The 22,859-nt window shown below is 43.9% G+C and overlaps 1 protein-coding gene and 1 long non-coding RNA gene across 4 annotated transcripts in view; one reads left to right on the forward strand and one right to left on the reverse strand.

Annotated features, from left to right (window-relative positions):
- Positions 1 to 525: 525 nt before the first annotated feature.
- Positions 526 to 3,988, reverse strand: LOC119869372. Its single transcript, XR_005370990.1, has 3 exons — positions 2,823 to 3,988; positions 2,124 to 2,180; positions 526 to 571 (listed from the first exon to the last, which is right to left on the reverse strand). It is a non-coding gene; the product is annotated as an uncharacterized LOC119869372 (long non-coding RNA).
- Positions 3,989 to 4,878: 890 nt separating this feature from the next.
- The window catches only part of BTC (betacellulin), a 43,220-nt gene continuing 25,239 nt past the window's right edge, over positions 4,879 to 22,859 (forward strand). Inside the window, exons 1-3 of one of the 3 annotated variants that reach the window (XM_038559162.1) lie at positions 4,923 to 5,005; positions 20,390 to 20,616; positions 20,871 to 20,982. Coding sequence is in view for 1 of the 3 variants with exons in the window: in XM_038559164.1 (XP_038415092.1) it covers positions 4,963 to 5,005 (43 nt within the window). In the remaining 2 variants the exon portion in view is untranslated. Of the gene's footprint in view, positions 5,006 to 20,389; positions 20,617 to 20,870; positions 20,983 to 22,859 lie in introns of all 3 variants that reach the window. The other 2 variants (XM_038559163.1, XM_038559164.1) reach the window with 2 other exon arrangements.

A 22,859-nucleotide genomic window follows, 5' to 3' on the forward strand; every position in this document is an offset into this window, starting at 1 on the left:
TAGCAGAAAATTCTGCAGGCATGATATCCTACTTCTTGCTAAATCATTTGTGAACATTGTATATCAGTTTGAACATTTTAGGTTTTTTGTTGTTGTTTATTTTTTTTAGATTTTTATTTATTTATTTATTTGAAAGAGAGGGAGAAAAAGGAAACCATGAGTGGGTAGGGGAGGGGAAGGGGGGGCCCGGCAAAGGAGAAGGACAAACAGACTCCCCGCTGAGCGCAGAGCCAGACACAGCTCCACCCCAGGACCCTGAGGTCAAGTAGAAGTCAGATACTTACCTGACAGAGTCACCCAAGTGTCCCCTCCCAGTTTTGACATTTAAAAAAAAATCTGTATTTACAAACAGATGGTAGGTATATATTACAGGGCTAAAGAAACTTTTTATTTTTATTTTTTTAAGATTTTATTTATTTATTCATGAGAGACACAGAAAGAGAAGCAGAGACCCAGGCAGAAGGAAAAGTAGGCTCCCTGTGGGGAGCCCGACGTGAGACTCGATCTCAGGACCCTGGGAGACACCCTGGGCTGAAGGCAGATGCTCAACCGCTGAGCCACCCAGGCGTCCCTAAAGAAATATTTTAGAAAAAAATTATACTATGAGAAACATAAAAGCTATTTAAAGCTATCATTAAATGAACACACATGGTTATCTCTGAAAAAGAAAAAAAAAAACAAAAACCTTGAACTCCAAGGATTATGAAGTTAGGACATAACTGAATTGTTTGTGGGACTCATAAAGGCCACTAAATTATACTGAGATTAGAACCAATATACTAATGTTTCTACCCTAAAATGAAGGGTGAGAAATGTTCATGATACAAGGATAGATATCACTTTCTTACTAATCCACCTCTTGAAAATACCATTCTGCTTCCATGAAAGATCTTTTTAAAGAATTATTTCAAACTTAAGTCTTCTCTCCTTCCCTGTTTTGCTGCTCACATCCTACTCCTTTTTACTTCCTAAAAAGTTGAAGGAGGAGAGGGCACGAGCATCTAGAGCCTAGAGGATTTATATTCTACTTACTTTATTATAAGCTCATTGAATATTAATTTCTTTGACTTAAAAGATTAATTTATTTCTTTGGACTTCGGAAAACTAGATAGCTCGTTTATTTAGACCTTCAAAGCATAATACTTAATAAATTATCACACCTTGAGTTATGTGTCATCCTGGTCCTTTAAAAGAGAGTTGAAAGAGAGGTGAGGGATAAAAAAGGAGGGCGGAGAAGGTCAGAAGGGTCTAAAGGAGGGTGAAGAGGCAGATGGGGCCCAAATCCACAGAATTTTAGGCTCAGCATGTCTTTCCCATCGGGGCTTTGCTGGGTGCTCTTTCCTTCCCCCCACAACTATTAGTAAGAAAGGGCTAGTGAACGAAGCCAGCTCCCACTTTCTCTGTACCTATAAATAGGTTTTAATAGTAATATGATAACTGTAATTCACTGAATAACATCTAATATGCAAGATTTTTGCCTTAGAGGTATTTATTATTGGGGCTCATAAAAACTGCAAATCATCAGATCTAAATCATCTAAATCATCAGATTTTAGAGAGGAGGACACTGGGCTCAGAAAGGTGAGTGATTTGTGGGATTCAGTGACGCAGCTCCAATTTGAACCGAAGGAACAGACTCCAAAATCACTTGTATGGTTGGTTATATATGTCACTTCTGTTATCCTACCCAGAGGAGTGTCGTACTCAGGGACCACGTAGGAGGGGATGGAGCCACTATGGCAGGCTTATTAGGTTGGGATATCTAAGGCCTTGCTATATTGTAGCATATTTTGGTATTAAAATTATGCCAACGAGGTGTTTGCCTACTTAGTCTATACTAGGGCCAGCACAAAAAGCCCAGATTTTTTTTAAAAAGACCAGAAGTTGTCTTTTTGGTGTATATATTAATATGAGTAAAGATAAAGATCACTATGATGAGCTAAAACCAATATGTATAATATCATAGAGAAAATTATATCTTAGATTCATTAAATTTGTATCAAGCTACTATTTTAAAAATACGGCAAGTCAAACAGAGTGAGGTATACATATAAAAAGAAGGATCCTTAGGACAGGTGCGTAGGGGGATGGATGAAATAGATAATAGGTGTAATAGGTACTTACCGCGATGAGCGCAGAGTAACGCCCGCACGCATCGCATCGCATCGCCACACTGCACACCTGAAACCAACACAACAGTGTGTGCTGCCTTTGCTGGAATTAAAATAACTAACTTGATTTTTAAAAAAGGATCCCTGAAAGTCTGAAAAAAGAAAGTACAGTGAGATAAGGAAAAAAAAATAATCCCCTCTTCCAGAAAAACTAGATTAAACAAAATCACTTGAATACAGCTTTTGCTTAGTGATTTTTCGCTGGTTTTCCTTAGAGACTAGTCAGTGATTTCAAGTGGAATATTTGAAAGTTCTTGACATAAATTGTGCTACTAACTTTTAATAATCTACAATGCAAAATGTTTATCATTACTACAAAATATTATTTTTTTAATTTTTCAGCACTCATACTTGTTTTTATTCACTCACTCTTGCTGAATTAAATAAAGTTAATGACCACTAGGGAGCCTTCCTTATACCGAGTGCCCCAAAGCGACAATCTGGAGAATACAGGCTGACCTCGAAAGGACACATTCTGAAATTTTCCTTTCTACCACCACCCGTGTGTGTTTGTGTCCCACAAGCAACCACAAGCTTCTGTTGTCCTGTCCGAGGCGGGGAGGAGTGTTCCAGCTGAGGCCGCTCTGCGGGCGGGAAGGCCCTCCCGAGGAACCTGCCCCAGCCTCATACCGACCTGGAGGGCTGGTCTCACCTGCCACCTGCCCGGCACTGGCACGGGCAAGACACTGCCGAGCGATCCCTTGGCTGGAACTCCTGGGGACACGAGTCCTACCTTGTGACTCTGGCGGTTTCGACCCAGGCTTTTCTTAGTAGCAGCTCAGCTTAAAATCTGAAGCACTGAGACACACCCCAGTGACCCGAAGGAGGCCACAGAAAGCTCAGACTCTTGCAGAGTTGTGTGGCTGGATCCCAGAGTCCCCTTCCTCCATGAGTGAAGGAATTGAGGAGAGAGAGAAAGAAGGGGAAGAGGAGGAGGAAGAAGAAAGAAAAAAAGGAAGGGGGTAGGTAGAAAAGGAGGAAGGAGAAAGGAAGGAAAAGCACAGTGGCTTGACCTTGGAGAGACCGGGCCTCCAGTGCCAGGAAATCTGGAAGTCCCATTCCCCAGAGCACTCATTTTATTTCTGGCATTAAATAAAGCCCTCGGGGCCGGCCATTAATGTATCTCTATGTTAAATCACACTGTTTCATACTCTAGTGGCCTGAAAAAGTTAATTTACCATTTGAATGGCATGAATGATGAATACTTACATCAAGTCTGGGCATTTTATAATATTGAACAATCAGCCTTTTTTTTTTTTTTTTTTGGCTTAGATGTGCTTTATTTTTTATCTATGGAAAAAGAAAAGAAAATAGCGGTGTTCTGCTGGGGATAGCAGGACGGCTTCTAGATCTCAGAGCCAAAGATGCTTTAACGGAGGCCTGGAGGGAAGAGGGAATATCAGAAAAGAAAAGGGAAGGAGAGGGGGAGGCAGATGACGAGGGCCGAGTCCCTTGTCCTCTGTGCACCTGCCCTTTTCACTTGGGGTGCAGTAACCTTCTATCCCACAGCCTTGGATTTCTCTAAACCCACGCCGGCCCTATCAGTGCTTTACGGCCTCTCATACGGGGCTAGCATGGGATTCTGAGCATTAACGGTTGACTTTTATTCCCCCGCATACATCAGTTACCTGGGGCACTGAAGTAGTATGAATTGGTTTTGAAATGAAACGTCCCCTGTGGAGAAGGGCTCATAGCAACTGGTTTAATTTAAACAACGGGGAGGAAGCAGGCGCAGACGGCCGGAGTGCGGCCCGCGGGCTGGGGAGTGTTTCCTGGGTTCCGGGCGCCACGGGAGGGCGCCGGCCCGGAGGGAGCCTGACCTCGGGCCCCTGGAGGCCGAGCGGGCGCCTCGGTGCGCGGGGACGCTGGGGCGGACCGGAGCGGGGGCGGGTGCGGGGGCGGGGGCGGGGGCGGGAGCGGGCGCGGGAGCGGGTGCGGGACCGGGTGCGGGCGCGGGAAGCCGCCAGCCCCGGCGTCCCCCTCCACAGGCGCGGCGCAGGGAGCGGGTCTCTAGGGTGAAAGAGGCCACGAGGGCTGAAGGCGCGGGGCGGCGCGAGGGCGGGGGCGTCCAGGGCGCCTCGCGGGAGCGAACCCCACCCCGGAGCTCGGCACACTTGAGCTGAGAGAGGCTTCCCGAGGTGCAGCCCGGAGGTCCGCGGGGGGGGGGGGGGCCGCGTGGACCGGCTGCACCCCTGCCCGCCCCCCACCCCCCGCCCCCTGCCTGCCCCCACCCCATTCCGCGTCCACCCCCGCCCCCCCACTCCCGTACCTCCTCCCACCCCTCGCCCCACCCCTACCTCCCCCCACCTCCCCCCGGCCCCTCCCACTCCCCTACCTCCCCCCACCCGCCGCCCCCTACCCCCCTCCGCCCCCCACTCCCCTACCTCCCCCCACCCCCCGCCCCCTTACCTCCCCCCCACTCCCGTACCTCCTCCCCCCACTCTCCTACCTCCCCCCACCCCCCGCCCCCCTTACCACTCCCCCACTCCCCTACCTCCTCCCCCCCGCCCCCTCCCCTCTCCCCGCCCCCCCACTCCCCTACCTCCTCCCTCCCCCCGCCCACTCCGTCCCCGGCGCAGGGAGGCAGGCGGGACCCGGCCGGGGCAGGGGAGCGGCCGCCGGGGGGAGGCGCGTGGGGGCTGCCGGCGGCGTCGGCGCCTCCCGCGGGGCGTGTGCGGAGCGGGCGGCCTTAAACCGGCTCGGTCCCCGCCGCAGTCGCCGCCCAGCCCGGCGGGAAGGGGCTCGGGATCCGCGGGGCCGCGACGGCGCGGGGGGCGGGGCTCGTGGGGCCGATGGACCGGGCCGCCCCGCGCCTGCTCCTGGCCCTCGGCCTCGGTAAGTGGCGGCGGGGGCGCGGGGCGCGGGGGCGCGGGGGGCGGGCTCTGCGTCTGGCGACCTGGCCGCACCTGCGGGGGCTGCGCGATGCCAGGACCGCCCCTGCCACGACCGCACCTGCCACGACCGCCCCTGCCACGACCGCACCTGCGGGGCCGCACCTGCCGGGGTCGCACCGACCGCACCTGCGGGGCCGCACCTGCCGGGGCTGTACTTGCGAGGCCGCACCTGGCGGGGCTGCCGCGATGCCAGGACCGCACCTGCGGGGCCGCACCTGCCAGGACCGCACCTGCGCGGCTGCCCGACGCCGGCGGAAGGGGTCCCGAGGCCCGGCGCTGGCGCAGGTGCCCGGCCTGGGAGGGGCGCGGCGGAGTCCCCGGAAGAGGGCGGGCCCCGGGGGGGGACTGCTCGGAGGGGGCGCCCCCCTGCCCTGGAGCGCCGGGTGCGGGGCCGGGGGAGGGCACCTGCGAGGGGGGGGGGGGGCCGGGAGCACCGAGGCCGCGGCGGGTCGGGGCGGGTCGGGGCTGCGCGACAGCCCGGGGCAGGGACTGAGCGCGGAGCGGAGGCGGGCTTGGCCGGGGCAGCAGCTGCGCAACGCAGACGCGTTTACTAGGAATATATCATTTCCTATTTTAAGGCAAAACGGGGCACGGAAAACTTTTCTTCATTGAGAAAAATTCAATTTGGGCGGTTGGGCTCAGGAGCACTGGGGGGCGGGGGGACACTGCTGGGGCCCGAGGTTAGGGGGCCGGTCGGCCAGAGGCCCTCCTCACCTGCCCGGAGCTGGGACTCAGGTGCTGGGGAGGCTCCCGCAGCTGCATGTGCGAGGGGACCGGGAGGGCGCACCTGGGCCAGCCTCGCAGCAGGACAGGCCTCGGCATCCCGGTCCCGTCGCGGGAGGCAGGGGGAGGGAGCAGCGGGATGTGGGGTCCTGGCTGAACTGAGCGGCGGGGACACCTGGGCTGGAGGCATGAGTGTGGGAGGAGGGGAGTCGCTGCAGCTTATGGCTTACCTGTCTCCGCCACCTCCCCTCTACCTGCAAGCCTGGGGGAGGCCGGGTTTCTCATGTGGTGGGGAGACAGGTGGGGTCTACACAGACACTTTCATTTGGCCATGGTCCTGGGAGGAAGAGAGGTGGCTAAACATGTATGACGACCTTGGTTGGAAGTGGATCTGACTTCGGGCCGTGGTTAGGGAGAACAGACGGATTTAAGAAACCCCACAGGGATCCCTGGGTGCCTCAGGGGTTGGGCGCCTGCCTTCCGCCCAGGGCGTGATCCTGGAGACCCAGGATCCAGCCCCATGTTGGGCTCCCTGAATGGAGCCTGCTTCTCCCTCTGCCTGGGTCTCTGCCTCTCTCTCTCTGTATCTCTCATGAATAAATGAAAAAGAAAGAAAAAGAAGAAAAGAAAAGAAATAAAAGAAAAAAGAAAAGAAAAGAAGAAAAGAGAGAAAGAAAGAAAAGAAAAGAAAGAAACCCAGCAGAGAAAGAAGTCAGTGACACTGTAGTAGGGGCATCCCGTGGAGTCTGCAGAAGGGCAAGGGGCAGACAGAGCTGGGCCCAGGACCACTGCTGATGCTCTGGGCAGCGTTGCTTGGATGCAGCAGGTGTTCTCTTCCTCACTCTGTCTGGACTGTCCAACAAAGTATTGACTGAAAATCTGGACAGTCATCAAGATGTTAGAGAATGTGGGGATAGGGGTGGGAATAGGGCTCAGGAGACTCCTAAGCCATGAGTCCTGCCTAGAGGTGTTATGCTGAGGGGCACCTGGGTGGCTCCCTCTGGCTCAGGTCTTTATCTGAGGGGTCTGGGATGCAGCCTCACATCAAGCTCCCTGCTCAGTGGGGAGTCTGCTTCTCCCTCTGCCTCTGCTCCTCCCCATTCCCCCCCCCTTGTACATGCACACACTCTCAAATAAAAGAGAAAGTTTTTTTAAAGATGTTGTTCTGAATTTGGGAATGCAAGACTAATCAATATGAAACTATAAGAGAGACTTTCATAAAACCAGAGAACAGTAGCTTGCCAGTGAAGGATGGAGCAGCAGGACAAGCTGGGAAAAGAACCCAACGGGTGACTAGATTCTTGGGTAGGATTTGGAATAAGCAGGAGAGGCCAATGACTGAGGGGGCAGTGTGGGGTTAGGGGAGGGAGCTGGGGGCCAGAGCACCTGAGTGTCTCAGGTATAGTCCAGACAAACTAGTTAAGGCCTAGATTAGGGCTCTGTGCCAGCACAAATGTCATGATAGAAGTGATTATTCCAGGTTAATAGACATTCTTCCCCCTTCCCTATCACAGAACGCTTTATTGTTGCCTCAAAACTTGTCACAAGGCAGAAACGAAAAGAAAACAAACTCTAATCCAGTGCCTTCTTACACTCAAGGTAATCGGTGATGGAACTGCCCTGTTGAATGTTTGGCTTAGGGAACTGAATTCCGTCTCCAGGTCACCTAAAATTCCAGGGCTTGCAAAATCCCAAAAGATGTGATTTGTTGGCATCAATGCTCCTGTGAAGTGGTTCTATTTTTCTCACATATGCTTGACTTTTCAGTCTCATTCCTAATTTAAATCATACGTTCAATGTTATTTACTTTTTGAAGAAAAGGTGAGCAATGCACTGTGTAATGCACGTGGGTGTGAGTGTGACCAGGGAGGAGGGGCGGGTGGAGAAGTGCCCTGGGAACGGGCATGGAGCACTCATGAGACCTAGTTCCGGCTCTGCCATTCTGGGGCTCTGAGACGTCTATAAATGCCAACTTTTTGGACATTGTTTTTCTCATTTGTAAAATGAAGGAGTTGCTTTAGATGAGCCAAAGGTCCTTAGCAACTTGACATTGTATTCATCTATTTTTATAAAGATTTTATTTATTTGACAGTGAGACAGTAAGAGAGCACAAGCAGGGGAGGTGATGGAGGGAGAGGGAGAAGCAGGCTCCCCACTGAGCAGGGGATCCCCACAGGGCTCCACCCTGGGGCCCCGGGACGCCCTGAGCCGAAGGCCCGACGCTTCACGACTGAGCCACCCGGATGCCCCTGTACTCATCTTTAACTAACGTTTCCATTGGGAAGTTTAAGAGAGATTTTTGTCCAACACTATAGAGCTTTGATTTACTTTGTAATGGGATCTTTATTTCATACAAACTTTATAATAACGGAGAACCACGGATGCTTATTTCTTTGAGAAACAGGTAAAGAGGCAATAACTTTGGGGCACGTGCTGGCTCAGAGGGCTAGGCATCCAACTCTTGATTGAAGACTCTCTCTCCCTCTCCCTCTCCACCAGCTCACACTAGTGGGCCTACACACTCTCTCTCATTCTAAAATAAGTAAATAAATCTTTAAAAAGAGGTAATAACTTTGCTTAAAGTATCTTTTTTATCTCAAAGAAATCAGATTATCTCCTTTTTAAATTGTTTAATTTCTCCCTCTCATTCACTTGCTGTATAAAACTAAAACTGAAATCATAACCAGTGAAAAAGGTGTAAGAAAAAGTTACCTTTTAAAAAATGAATCATTTTAAGATTAAAAATAGGTTCCCCTCCTCATTAAAATTGAAAACATTGATATCTGTGAGTTGATGGAAGTTCTGCTTGAGAATATGCCTGTCCTCATGCTGTATATCTAGTTTCCAAGTTACAAAGAAGGTAGGGGGCAGCAAGTAAAATTCCCATTGTACAAATGACATAAGTGAAGCCCTAAATGCTGAAAATTTTTGGGCTTTGCCTCTTAGGCTACACTTCTGGCTTAGAAGAGCATCACAAATGTTTTTTCCTCCTCAAAACCCCAGGTTTTGCACATAAACAGCTGTCACAAATTGATTTTTGCTGTTGCTCCATTCTCAGTTGTTGGGTGGAAATTCCCAAATAATTCTGGAAGGCCCCACCACTGCAGGCCTGCTTTGCTTATTCCCACTGAAGGTGTCCTTGTTGATGCTTTGGGCTGCCTGAGGCAGTGCCGATGGCAAAGGCCCTGAGGACAGAGAGTGCCGTGTCTGTCCCAGGATCTCTGCTGACACTGCTCACCCCCTTACCCTAGTGCGCCTCAAGTCTTCAGAGCCCAGCACAAGAACCCCATCTTGGTTTTTCTCACCCTTTTATTGTAGTCAGGTCATGCCTGGACATAGACACGAGTGTCACTAGGAGGACAGTCAAGGGGACAGGGGGAGGGCCAGGCTCCCAGCTGTACCTTGGATCAGCTCTCTGAATCATGGGCCAGGCTTGCCAGCTCTCTGTTAGGGTTAGCAGCTTCCAGGATGCTCAGGCAATCCAGAATCCAGGCCGCAGGCAGCTAGGCCCAAGCAGTGATCCTGATACGCTTCCCAAGTTGCCACGACAATCCCCCGGCTCCACAAAAAAATCTGTAGACCAGTGGGCCGGGGTCGGGAGGGTTCCAAAGTAAAATTTAAGAAGAGAGCCAGCTTAAATTAAGGTGGGTTTGCTGTGTAACGCCTGTAACAGCTCGCTGTCCTGGGCATATTGGTGCCTTACAGAAGGAAGTTGAGTAATTCAAATGAATCTCTGCTAAAATTTAAAGAAATGAGAGGAGTATTTTTTTAGATGGTTGGAGAAAGAGGGGGTATTTCATCTTAGCTCAGATAACTTAGGCAATAACCTACTTTGATTATCAGCAAGATCAATTCAAATAGCCACAAACTACTTTTATTCCATTCCTTACATTTTTTTAAAGATGTGTAGGTAGTATGAAAAAAAAAAAAGATGTGTAGTATGTACCCCAGAGAGTAGAGTAGTGACGAAAAGTCCAACCAAAGTATAATGATGTTTGTGTTCAGCCTTTTTTATTTAAAAGTGCCTGAGTTGGTAGTAGAAGAGGATGAGTTAGGAATATAACGTTTCCCTCTTTGCAAAATCATGGGTGTATTTATTCACTTAGCCTTATTTATTTTTAGAAGGGGAGGCAGAAAGCGTGCCTGGCACATAGTAGGGCCTCAAAACCTATTAGTTAATTGACTGGATGAATGCAGGTTTGTGATAATGTCCAGTCATTAAAAAAAATAGATTCGGTAAAGAAAACAGTTCTATTTCTTGTTGGCAAAACATGCACACAATTCAGAGAAGTAGAAAGACTTATTTCCTCATCTTTTTTACTTGGGACTTGCTTCTAGCAATGCTAGAGACCCTTTCACAAGAGGACTTCTGTTTTGCACGTACTATGTTTACTTCTGTTTCTTCTGTTCCTACTGAGGATTCAAGCTGCTTCGTGCCTCTCATGTGTTTGCTTCAAAGGCAGATCTCAGGCAAAATCAGGACTTTTAAAATAAGTGTTTCAAGAGGGGCAGGAAGGGCGTGGAATTCAGGGCATTCTCCAATGGGTTGTTTAAAAACGCCCTTTGGATTCTAGGAGGTGTGAGGTAATTTGCTCTCTTGTTTGATTATAACTTTTTGAAACACACGTTTCCTTAGCTGGGAGTAACCAAGTTGCTATATTCATAGGTTCTGTTTAGTATTGAATGGAATAAAAGCCTGTAGCGGATCCTATAGATGTGGAGACAGATTTGCTGTGGAGGCGGACTAAAGTGTGACTTTTTTTTTTAAGATTTTATTCATTTATTCATGAGAGACACAGAGAGAGGCAGAGACACAAGTAGAGGGAGATGCATGCAGGCTCCCTGCAGAGAGCCTGATGGGGGACTCGATCCCGGGACCCTGGGGTCACGCCCTGAGCCAAAGGCAGATGCTCAACCGCTGAGCCCCCCAGGGGCACTGCAGTCTGACTTGCTAATGTTGAAGAATCCCTAAGTGATCTAACGTTATATATAAATATTTCATAGGCATCAATGGTCTGGATTTCTTGCTGGTTAGACTGAAGCATGTGATGATGCACAGATCCATGCCCCCTCCCTTGGGGTGAGTCACCTGGCCCAAGCCTTTCAGAGCAGGAGTGGTCAGCTTGCCTTTGCCCCCTACTCCTGGAAGCCTAGTACGAAGGCCAAAAAATTGTCATCGGAACTGAATGAAACACTTTCAGGAGATCCAGACTTGACTTTTTCATGACCACTTCCCCACTGAGATGTCATTTTGAGTTTCTGACACTTGACTGGTCCCATCTCCTAGGGTGACTGATGCAAGATGTTGCTGATGACACAAGCAGATACCTACTTGAGCTTTGCTATGGAATCCCAACATAACCCTTTATATTTTGGGGACCTCTACAGTTGAAAGAGCATTTTCATATCATCTCATTTGGTCCTCAAACCGCAAATAATAAGAGAGCAGTTATGTCGTATGCATGCCAGGCACTCTTCTAAGAACCTAATAACTCATTGTATCCATATAACACTATCCATCTAATGCACAAGTTACGCATCATTCTCATTCTCATTTATATGGGAGGATATGGAACACAAAGGCATTAAGTAACTTGTCTGAGGTTCTGGCTTTATGAACATGAACTATAAAGATGAGGTATAGAGCCTAGATCATAGTAGACAAATATTTGTTGCCGAATGAGGTAGAAGGGGGAGATGGGACACTCAGGTGCAATGCAATGACATATCACTGCACTGAAGAGGGATCTGGGTCTCCCGACTCATTGAAGAGCATTGAAGTTCATCCTACTTGTTTCCTACCAGCTTTGCTTTCCCTGATGTTTACTCATATCTTTGTGGCATCCCCGATTCTGGATATGCCTCAGGTTCTTGGATTCCTGGTTCTTCTTTTTTTTTTTAAAGATTTTATTTATTCATGAGAGATACAGAGAGAGAGAGGCAGAGACCCAGGCAGAGGGAGAAGCAGGCTCCATGTAGGGAGCCCGACATGGGACTCGATCCCGAGTCTCCAGGATCAGGCCCTGGGCTGAAGGCGGCGCTGAACTCCGGATTCCTGGTTCTTTTTCTTTTTCCCAGCCACGAAACCTGCCTACCTATATCCTAGGCCCAGACTACCCTAGCCAATAGTGACCAGTTCATGGGGATGATGCTCCTGAGAGGACCCACAGGACCTCACAGACTGAGAATGGCTAAAAGGAGCATATCCTGAGGCAGTCTGATGTTGTGGTCAAGAGCGTAGACTCTGAGTGAGGCTGTGTCTATGCATGACCCCCCTGGTGCTATGACTTCCCAACACTTTGATCTTGGGCAAATCTTTTAAACCCCTGTGGCCTCAGTTTTTTCATCTATAAAAGCCAGTAGTAGTAGAACCAAGGCTATTATATGGATTGAATTAATTACTGTATAAAGCACTTAAAATGTGCCTGGAACATAGTAAGTTCTGGATAAAGATGAACTATTATGATAGATAACAGGAAAGTGCAGAAGAAATCATTAATTATGATCAACATTTTTTTAAATTATGGATATTTTGATTCTGGATACTTCCTTAATGTAACCAGGGTCTACTAATTGATAGAAAAACTTTCTCTTGCCTTTATTTCTCAAATTCCTGCTCCCACTAGTTATGAAAGAGGAAACAGATAAAAATTCTCAAAAGAGTTCTATTTGACTGCTTTTGTTAGAAAGGAACACATGCAAAAAACAATCCTGCAAAAGCAAAATGCATATCTGCTTTCTAAAAATGTCTCTATAGATTCTTCTTCATCTGCCAATTTTGATCCTAGTTTTATGCAGTAAAAACCTTTACAGCACTTGCCTAGCTTTGACACCCAAACCCAGTATCTTAAGGTTGGACCAGACACAAAAGTCAGCCTGTACTAGCAAAGAAAAAAATAAAATATTTAGGAGATAGTTTTAATATTTTAGGCAATCTCATCAAAATGGAGTTATCACATTTTTTTAATTAAACAAATAGTTATCTTAATTAAAAAGAAATAAAACTGTCATAATGGAAAAATGAGTGATGATACACTGTCAAAATTTATTCCTAAAAATCAGAAAACTGGAAAAATAAATTATTTTAGAGAGTTTTCTTATGACAAAATAAGAAAATGTTTTTTTCAGATTATAAAGAGTAGATAGCCATGTATAAAAGTTGTTCTGTAATATTACCTTGTAACACCAAGAAAGTTATTTAATCTTCTTATGCTGCATTGTCTCATCTAGAGAATGGTATCAATGATAATAATGTCTATCATCTGGGGACATCTGAAACAGAATTGTTTTGAGGATAAAATGAGATAATTCAGGAAAAGATTTTAGCAGAATAATTGACTACTACATGTTCAGTATATTATTAATATTCTCACATTTGTGAATATGCAGATAATTTAAAATTATTTCATAGGTATTGACTGAAAAGGAGAAGCAGAATTATTGCATTCCTTATGCCAGTGGGAGTGTTGGTGTTTGTGCTTTCATCAAAGGAAATTGCTGTAATATTCACCACTAGAAGCAAAGGGAAAAATCAGAAATCTACTCCATCATAACCATGCTTTTGAGAGTGCTTTAAACAGTTCCATTGCAATGTAAGTTCCTTGATGGCAGAGATTTTTGTCTGATTTATCTGCAGCTATATTCCCAGGGTCCAGAACAGTGCTTGTACATAGTAAGTGTTCAAAAAACATTTGTTCAATAAATGAATCTGAGTGCACATAGCACAGGAGTCCTCCTAGACCAGCAGCTTCTCATAATCAGTCACAAAGATCATGCTGTAAACTTCATACACACACACACACGTATGCACACGCTTCCATAATCAAAAACAAAGAGCCCTCATGTTTCTCAATGGCTCTCTATATTCCATCTTTAATATCTCTGAATTTGCAGACAATGACTTATTTTAGGCAGTTCTTCACTTAGATGGTAGCTGTGCCCAGTTTTACTGAGTAGAATGACCTGATAGAATGAGATTTGCTCATGAAATTTAGGTATTGGCTGCCACCACCAGAAAAAGATGAACTGCATGCCCCATAGCTTGGTAAAGGGCTGGCCTCATCTTACTTAAATACAGATTACAGGCTGACTCGAGTGGTTTGCTTCATAGCTCATAACCATGTACTGGTAGGCTTTCCAAGGCTAAGGGCGGCTCATAACCACGAGGTAGCTCCAGTGCCATCTCTTTTTTCATTTTTAATATATTTTTGTATATATATATTTTTATTGGAGTTCCATATGCCAACATATAGCATAACACCCAGTGCTCATCCCATCAAGTGCCCCTCTCAGTGACTCCAGGCCCATCTTAGAGTAGTAATTGCATTTGGAGAAAGAGGCTAATCTAAGAGGACCAATTCAAGAGAATTAACTCCTGACTACAGAGTAAAACATAAGGGAACAAATTTTATGAGCTTTGTTCTTCTCACTGACTCCCCTCACCCCTTTTCTATGACAGCTCCATTCTCTAACGTTAAAGATGTCATTTTTGTCCCTAAGTCATATCAGGGGACCTCCTTCTTGAGTGTGTAATAATAATGGATAATGACTAGCTATTATAGTAATTCCAGTAGGAGATTAGTACATGGAACACAGTGGATTTTGGTTTTTTAGGGTTTTGTTTTGTTGTTTTGTTTTGTTTTTGAGAGAGCAGGGGGTGGGAAGGTTGAAAGGCAGAGGGAGAGGGAGAGACAATCTCAAGCAGACTCCACACCTAGCAGAGAGCCTGACAGGGGAGGGGGCTCCATCTCACAGTCTCACAACCCTGAGATCAAGACCAGAGCCAAATCTAGAGTCGGACATTGAATTGAATGAACCACTCAGGCACCCCAGGGAATGCAGTGGTTTTAAGATTGAGTTTTCATGCGCAGAATGGATCAGATGAGAGGGACTAATAAGAGCAAGTAAAGAGGAAGCTGGTGCTCTAGGCTAGAAAATAGCCTAGAAAACCTGGACCAGGCAATGGAGAGAAAGGAATGAATTCAATACATGCTTCTAAGTAAGAATGTATGGGATATAATGACAGGCCATGTGTAGGTAAGAAAAGGGAGTGAGGAATTAGGGCTGTCTCCAAGACTGCTAACCTGAGAGAGAAGAAAAATTTATGGTGCCATATTGAAAGAAAGCTGCCCCTTTTTTTGGGATGGGGGATATAAAATACTTTTGAGACATTCAAATGTCTTAATGAACGTTTGGAAATGTGGAAATTGACTTCGAATTACAGCAGCGGACCCCAAAACTGATTACTCGTTCAAGAAATGTAAAAAGTACAAATCATCAGGCCTCTCCCTAGACCTACTAAAATTTGATTGAGATGTTTCCACAAATCTAAAATTTTAAAGACTTTTTTTCCAGGAGAAAAAAAATTTCCTTGCAGAGTAATTGCAATTATAAGTAGATACTGCCCCATGTAGGAGGTCCTTTTGAGTGTAGGCTAGATTTGGTGACTTCTTTCAAAAGAATAGAGTATGAACAAGAAAAAGAAAATGGTAACTTTACAGTGCAAAAATCTGGCACACACTACCTCAACTAAGTGGTCAAGGTCAACATCACAAATGATGCCGTGTAGATATCATGCATCCCTCATGTAGTGTCATGAGGAGAACACTTCTCTCCCATAGTGTTTCTCCTAAAACCCATAACCCTAGTCTAATCATTATAAAAATATCAGACAAATCCCAAATTGAAGGACGTTCTACAAAATACCTGAACAGTACACATCAAATTTGTCAATGAAATCATTAAAAAAAAAAAAAAAAAAAAAAACTAAAGCCAACACGGAAAGACCTGAGAACCCATCACAGACCAGGGGAGACTAGTAATCTTGACCCAGAGAAACACACTGACAGAAAATTAGTGGAGTTAGAATGAACTCTTGCATTTAGTCAATATTAATGGGCCAATGTTGGTTCTTTGTTTTGGAAACTGCACCATGGTACTGCAAGATGATGACATTAGAGGAAAGAAAAGTGGGTGATAGGGGTACAGGAATGCTCTGTATTTTGCGACTGTTCTATAAATCTAAAATTATTACAAAATAAACAGTTTAGTACAAAAAAGGCTCTCCAGGAGATCCTAATGGCCAACCAGTTTGGACAATCACCTGGTTAGAAAATAGGGCTGAAAATAGAAAGTAATCAGTTAGCTGATTGTAATTTCAGAATCTACCACAGTGCCTAGTGATAAATTCTAAGTAAATATTTATCTTAATGCTGAGACCATGGATATTTTGTGACAATTAATGGAATTATGAAAAAGAATACGAAGGCAAAATCATAAGGATAGAAAGTAGAATGGTGGTTGCCGGGGGCTGGGAGAGGAGGGACTGGGAAATCACGGTATAGTGGGTATAGCATTTCAGTTTTGCAAGATGAAAAGCGTTCTAGAGATGGATGGTGACGACGGTCGTACAACAGTGTGAATGTGCTTAATAGCACTGAACTGAGCATTTAAAGATGGTTAAGATAGGAAATTTTGTGCCATGTGTGTTTTACCACAATAAAAACATTTAAAAAAGAAAAAGAAGAAGAAGACGGAGAGTAGAGTGTTGGTGGCGCCCATACAAGTGGCGTGGGAGTCGGGAAAAGAGCTGTCAGAGTTGAGTGAAGAGGGGAGGACCAGTCAGGAAGCCGAGAATGGGGGTGGATTTTAGATGGAAGATTTGGGAAGGGCAACCGTATCAAATACTGTGGAGGGAGGCGGCTGAGGCTCAGGAAGAGGCCACTGGTGGGTGAGCAGTGAGGAAATCACTGGTGCTCTTCAAAAGCCAGGGACAAAACATTGGTGGTAACTGAAGACACACACACACACACACACAGACACACACACACACACACGTGACCGAAAAGATAGACATTGAAGCAGTGAGTAGAAAAGAGAAATTTTGGGTTTATGAGAGCCAACTTCAAATCACAGACCAGTTTCTCAGCAAAGGTTTCCTCTGTGTAGTTCAGAGGGCACAACTTGGATTAATGAACTAAAATTCCAGGAGGGCAGCTCTCGCCTTAATTTTCTTTCAAGTAGAGATTTGGAAGAAATGGGATCAGCAGCTTGGGACGTGGTGAGCTTCCCCTGCCTGGATATGTTTATGGTCTGGTGGCACTTTTGGAAGTTGTGTAAGGTGACTCTGGAGTTAGACAGGAGGTGTGTCAAATGACCCCCTAAGGTTCTTGGGTCTCAGCACGAGCACGGCATAATGTTACTGCAGTTCGGGGGTGCTTTGTTGCTCGGAAGACAGGGTTTCAAATTAAGACACCGTCAGCTGACTTCCCTGGGAAGAAAGGAAGAGACAGGACACTTGAGACCTTAGGAACCACTGGTGAAGGATTTTGAAAAGGAAATTGAGTTTTCCCTCCCTAAACTATATTCAGTGACCTTGTCTGCTCATGAATGAGATATCAAGGTTCACATCACCAGCGATGTCATGGGAATATCACATATTCCTCACACAATGGGGTAAGAGGATATCGTGGGATTTAGTACCAATCCCTGCCACAGGCTCTGGTTCAACCTTATATTTTACCACTTATTAGAGTAATAAGTTATCAGTGGGGATTATATTATGAATGCAAAGAACCATGGCATAACTATAATTGATAAATCATGTTGACAGAAGTTTCAAATGTGATTATTTTAGGAGACACATTTCTAATGTTGCCATCCTTTGATAGAAAATTTCTATGAGAAAATTCTCTAATCACTTTAGATACATGACAATTGTCCTGAAATGGAGAGTAAGAAGAATGACTGAATGTGTGATTTAGATGTGAGATGAAACTCCACCCAAGAATAATAGGCAACACTTCCCACTTGCTTCTACCATGACAAAGGAAACGCACCCCGTTCTCTCCTACCGATTTCTACCCAACAGCGTTAACACTGTTAAATGCCTCTGAAGTGGTTTTCTAGACTACTCAGATTCTTTATCGGGAATCTGTCTTTCAGGATGTGGTAAACAGACATTGCCGAGCTTCAACTGGAAATATGTGGTGTGACCATGCCTCAATGTGTCTTATTTTCATAGGTCACCCAAGAAAATCAATTGAATTATTGCACAGTCACACCACACACATCAAGAAGGCTCTTGTTCTGAATACTCTTTGTAGAATTCTTCACTCCAGCTGGACAGTTTTCCTCAGTATCTTCCAAACACACTGGGCTCATTTTTATGAGCCTTTGATCCAGTTTAGTTCCCAAACTCTGTGAAACTTTTCCCTGTGGTTTTTGCAGCTCAACACATTGCCTCTTTTTGGGATTCCAATAGAATCCATTTTCTATATACCCGACACTTAAAATACACTGCCTAATATTTCTTTCCTTCTACTTCTGGTCTTGGCAAATAGTTTTGTTGATAAAGATAATAATGGATTAATGTTAAGTTGGATTGGCTTTCCCTAGCTCATTTCAAGAGCCTAAATTCTGGGGCTTTTTCACGTTGGATAAGCATCTACTCTAAAATTCTATGTTCTTCTCCTTACCATTATTAAAGTTTGATGACTGCTTGCTCATGGGTCAGAGACTGTGTTATCACCAAATCCAGAGGCCAACTCCACATTTTTCTCCTCATTTTGCAATCGGATAATCCTCCCTGATAACAAGTTGTTCTTTTTCTTGGTTCCTTTCGCCTCCTCTCTATGAACTATTATGGAAATTCAGTGAGCCCAGAGCTTTTCATTTAAAGTATTATAATGTCTGGCTGTCTAGAATGGTCTTATCTTAAAGGAATGGGAATCAAAAAGTCAAGTTTTGACAACTGATGATTTCTAAGAAACCAGTTCTAGGTTATTATGGGGTTCCCATCAATTTAGTCATTGTTGTCACAGATTTAATAACAGTCACAGTGGGGGAAAAAAGGTGGATTTACTGGCAAAGGCATTATTGTAGTGTTGACAGTTTTCAGATATATGAGTTAGTTTATGTATGACAGGTGGTTAAATTACTTCCCTATCTTAAAAATATAAGATTGTGAAGTACTTTTATGAGGTACAAAACTGTTATTCATCATCCTTAGCCTTTCTTAAACACCAAGGTACTGTTTCTACTGTTTGGGATAAAATTTTACATGAGAAGAGGAAAGAGTTCATATTTTACTTTCCTAATTTCGAATGAACATAAACTATTTGTGAAGACCTCTTTTCTTTTTTCTGTCCAGTCTCTACTTCCCTTCCTAGCCCTAAAAATCTAGAAGCCTGTCTTTAAGTTTTATAGTATAGACAGTTTCCCAGGTGATATGATTTGAGAGACTTTGGAAAACTCCTTCCTTGTCTTAGAATATGGCTGCCCACAAGATGTCTTGATGCCCCAAATGCTCATTGGGTTGGGACACGAACAATATGCCTGTCTTAAGAGCCCTTTGGCTATTTCCTTTGTCTCTTCTCAGCTCCCTACCCATACCAGGTTGCCCCTTGTTTTGGACTTGGATAACACCACGTCCACGGCATGAATTCTGACCCCTCATTCAGCAAAGGGCCAGAGATTGAGGCTATTAGCACCCACTGCATGGAATTTTGTCCAAGAAATAGGTGATGAAAGTGATTGGGGCAGACATATTTCTCTTTCATTCTTTCTTCCATGAACTACTTCAAGATGCAGTTTTTTTGTTTGTTTGTTTGTTTCTAAAATGCTTTAAATAGCTTATGTAGGAGTGAATATGTTGTCTGAGTAAAGTTTAGTGTCTCTGTGGTGCACTTTGGAGATGCATCTGCATGATGGGTACATACTTTGCATTGCTTTGCCTTCCTTTTCACTTTGTCTCTTCTTTTTTCCTTATTCTCATAACCTCAGAACTTGTACCTCCCAAATAAAGTGATAATCCCTTCATATATATCTCAGGGTCTGCTTCCTAGAAGACCCAAGTTGAAGCACTTGATTTTAGAATATTTGAGGTGAGCAATTTTTCTCCTTGCACATCTGCTTTGAAAGTAAATGCATTTGGAAAGGAAATTATATTTAAAAGTTATCTTCTATTTGGGAGAATGTCAAAGGCAAAACAACAATGAAAAAAGATGGAAAAGGAGTTAACAAAAATAGATGGAAGAGAATGCTAATGTCCAACTTCACCCTAATTTTAGTTTTTGTCATAGTCCACTACAAACCCACAATGATAAACATCATTCCATTCTCTAATATTTTTTTCAACTGTATGTTTTTTCTTTTCTTCTTCTTTTTTTTTTTTTTTTTTTTTTTTTGGAGAGGGAAACAGAATCTTAAGCAGACTCCATGCTGTGTGCAGAGCTAACATGGAGCTCGATCTCATGACCCTGAGATCTTGAGCTGAGCCAAAAGCAAGAGCCAGATGCCTAACCAACTGAGCAACCCAGGCATCCCTTCAACTGCATGTTAGATGTAATCTCTTTTTAGACTTAGAAAATGTTCTTTGGATAGTGTGCATACTCAGGATTCTGTTTTTCTTTTTGACAATGAAGACACAATGAAAAAAAATTCCCCAGATCCTTATAGTTTTTACTCTGAATGTTGATTAAAACTATAAAAACCTTATTTTTCTAAAGTGAGAGATATGATTTATAATCCCTTGGTGGTTAGACAGCAACATCCATGATCTGACTTTATCTACTGTGTTTGTATCACTGAATCGCTTAACCAGCCAACTGAATCAGTAACCCTGTCAGACATACTGAGTATACTGAGTCACTGGAAGAACTGTCCTGAGAATACAAGGAACCATACGAGATGCCATATTTCTCTTCATCACCTGAGGCGCCTTCACTTCAAATATCTTTTAAAAAAAACTGGAGAGAAACAGCATGTGCAAGGTCAACAAACCATTTTGCCTCACTAAATACATGCCTATAAGCACACTGTAGGAATGTGGTATGTATATGTATATGTATTTGTCTTTTGTTCTTTATTTCATAACCATATTTTACACACAGATCAAATCACAGCAAAAATGTTGAAATTTGTGAATGTCCACCTAAGAGAATGATAATCTCTGATTTACCAGAGTAATTAGAACTCTTTTTTAATTTCAGATCTTTTATAGCTGCTATTGTGTTGAGTACCTATCCTGTGCCAGGCATTACCAACGTTAGTAATTCATAATTTATTTTTTCTCTTTTTTAAAGCACACAGCTGGATCCCTACCATGTAACTTACTATGACCTCAGTTTACAGATGGGCACCCTGAAGTTCAATGTTGAGTGACTTAATCATAATAACAAAGCTAGTGACTAGCAGGTATGTCCAGGATTCAAATCTGGTGCCATTTGACTGCCAACTTCCCCTTTTCCCATTAATCTATACTGCCTCCTTCTAATATAAATAGAATTTTAGAGATTTGACTATGAGATATTCTTCTAATTTCTGCTTATATTCAAAGATAAATAAATTCTCCTTTGAGGGACGCCTGGGTGGCTCAGTGATTGAGCATCCTGGGATCAAGTTCTGCATCGGGCTCACTGCAGGAACTTGCTTCTCCCTCTGCCTCTGCCTCTGCCTCTCTCTCTGTGTCTTTCATGAATAAATGAATAAAATCTTTAAAAAATATTCTCCTTTGATTTAGGGTTGGATTTTTTAATGAGACATAGAGTGTGGTTCAAATCCTAAAATGAGATTGATACAATATCATAAGAAGTCATTGGATTTGGTAGATATAAGTAGAAGTTAAAATATCAAAGAAGAAGTCCTAACTCATCAGAATACAGATGAATGGCCATTTTTGATAATGTTATATTTATTTTTAAAAATATAAAATATACTTGGCTCTAAAAAATGGAAAATGCAGCTCAGAGATGAGGCAAATACAACATACATGACTATTTATGTTGGTCACATTTGATCTTCTTAAATAGTTGACCCAGCTGGTGTACAACTTACCTCAGAATTTAGCAGTTAACTATGAGACAGTGGGTCATGCTCCTTGTCAGGCTGGTTCTCTTTCAATGCTTATATTGTTCCCAATGACTTCATTCTCCATGCTGGCTGACAGGGATAATACTTTTAATAAATTCTGCGATTTTTAATTTGAACATTTCATAAATGGAGCTTTGACTCATGAAAATAGAATTGGGTTTCTTTTCTTTTTGTCTTTAATTTTTTGAGTACAGTTGATATTTAAAAACTAGCACCAGAAATAGAGTCTCAATTTCCCACTGCTTAGCAAACACAACTAATTTAACATTATTTTGTTTTATTTTGTTTTTTTTGCCTTAATGAATCTTTCAGAAATTCTGTAGGTCACGTGAGGTAGGTTGAATGAAGGAATAAGAAAACAAAAAGATTGTGAAATATTTGCCAGATAGGTGAAATCTAATACAATTTTAAAGGAGATATTTAAAAAGTCTAAAATCATTTTTTTACGTAAAAAGTAAAAACAAAACAAAAAGAACAAACCCATCAATATACCGCTTCTCAGTAGAATAAGAGATATAGGAGTTTCCTTTTGTTGTAAGCAGACTAAAACCCCAGTATTTAACCAAACAACCAAAAATGGCTGATATGCCGTGGGGGTGCATTACCAGAATATAGTACCCACAATGCGGAGGACAAGAGCCCCATTCTATTCTGTCTTTGCCAGACCATGTGAAACGGCACCTCGGTTTGACCTTACATTTAGGGGACCATCGCAAGGCTTATGAGGGTCTTGATGAGCAGAGGTAAAATGTGGTTAAAGAAATCAGGATGTTCAGCCTGAAGAAGAGAAATCCTTTCAGGAAGATCTGATAGCTGGCTTCAAATAGGTGAGAATCTGTCATGGGGAAGAGAGATTAGACATATTCCAGGTGATTCCAATGAACAGAGTAAAATTACAGAATGGCAAAAACCAGCTTAACATAAAGAAGCATTTATAGAGCTTTAGAAATAGGTGCTTAATAATCTTTTGAATGAATGAATGGCTGCAATTGAAAGAATGGATGGATGGTCTCATTGAAATGGAATGCTTTAGAAGAGAGTGAAGACCCTGTACTGAAATTTTAGAGGCAGGCTTGGTGAACTTTCCCAGAGAATAATTTCAGAGGAGTTGAATGCTGGTTGGTAGGATATTTTAATATCTCTAAGAGTCTTACTAATTCTGAAATTTAATAAAACTTGTGACTCTTCTGAATGAAAATCAT

This window comes from Canis lupus, chromosome 15, assembly GCF_011100685.1.
Source record: "Canis lupus familiaris isolate Mischka breed German Shepherd chromosome 15, alternate assembly UU_Cfam_GSD_1.0, whole genome shotgun sequence".
NCBI classification, from domain to species: domain Eukaryota; kingdom Metazoa; phylum Chordata; class Mammalia; order Carnivora; family Canidae; genus Canis; species Canis lupus.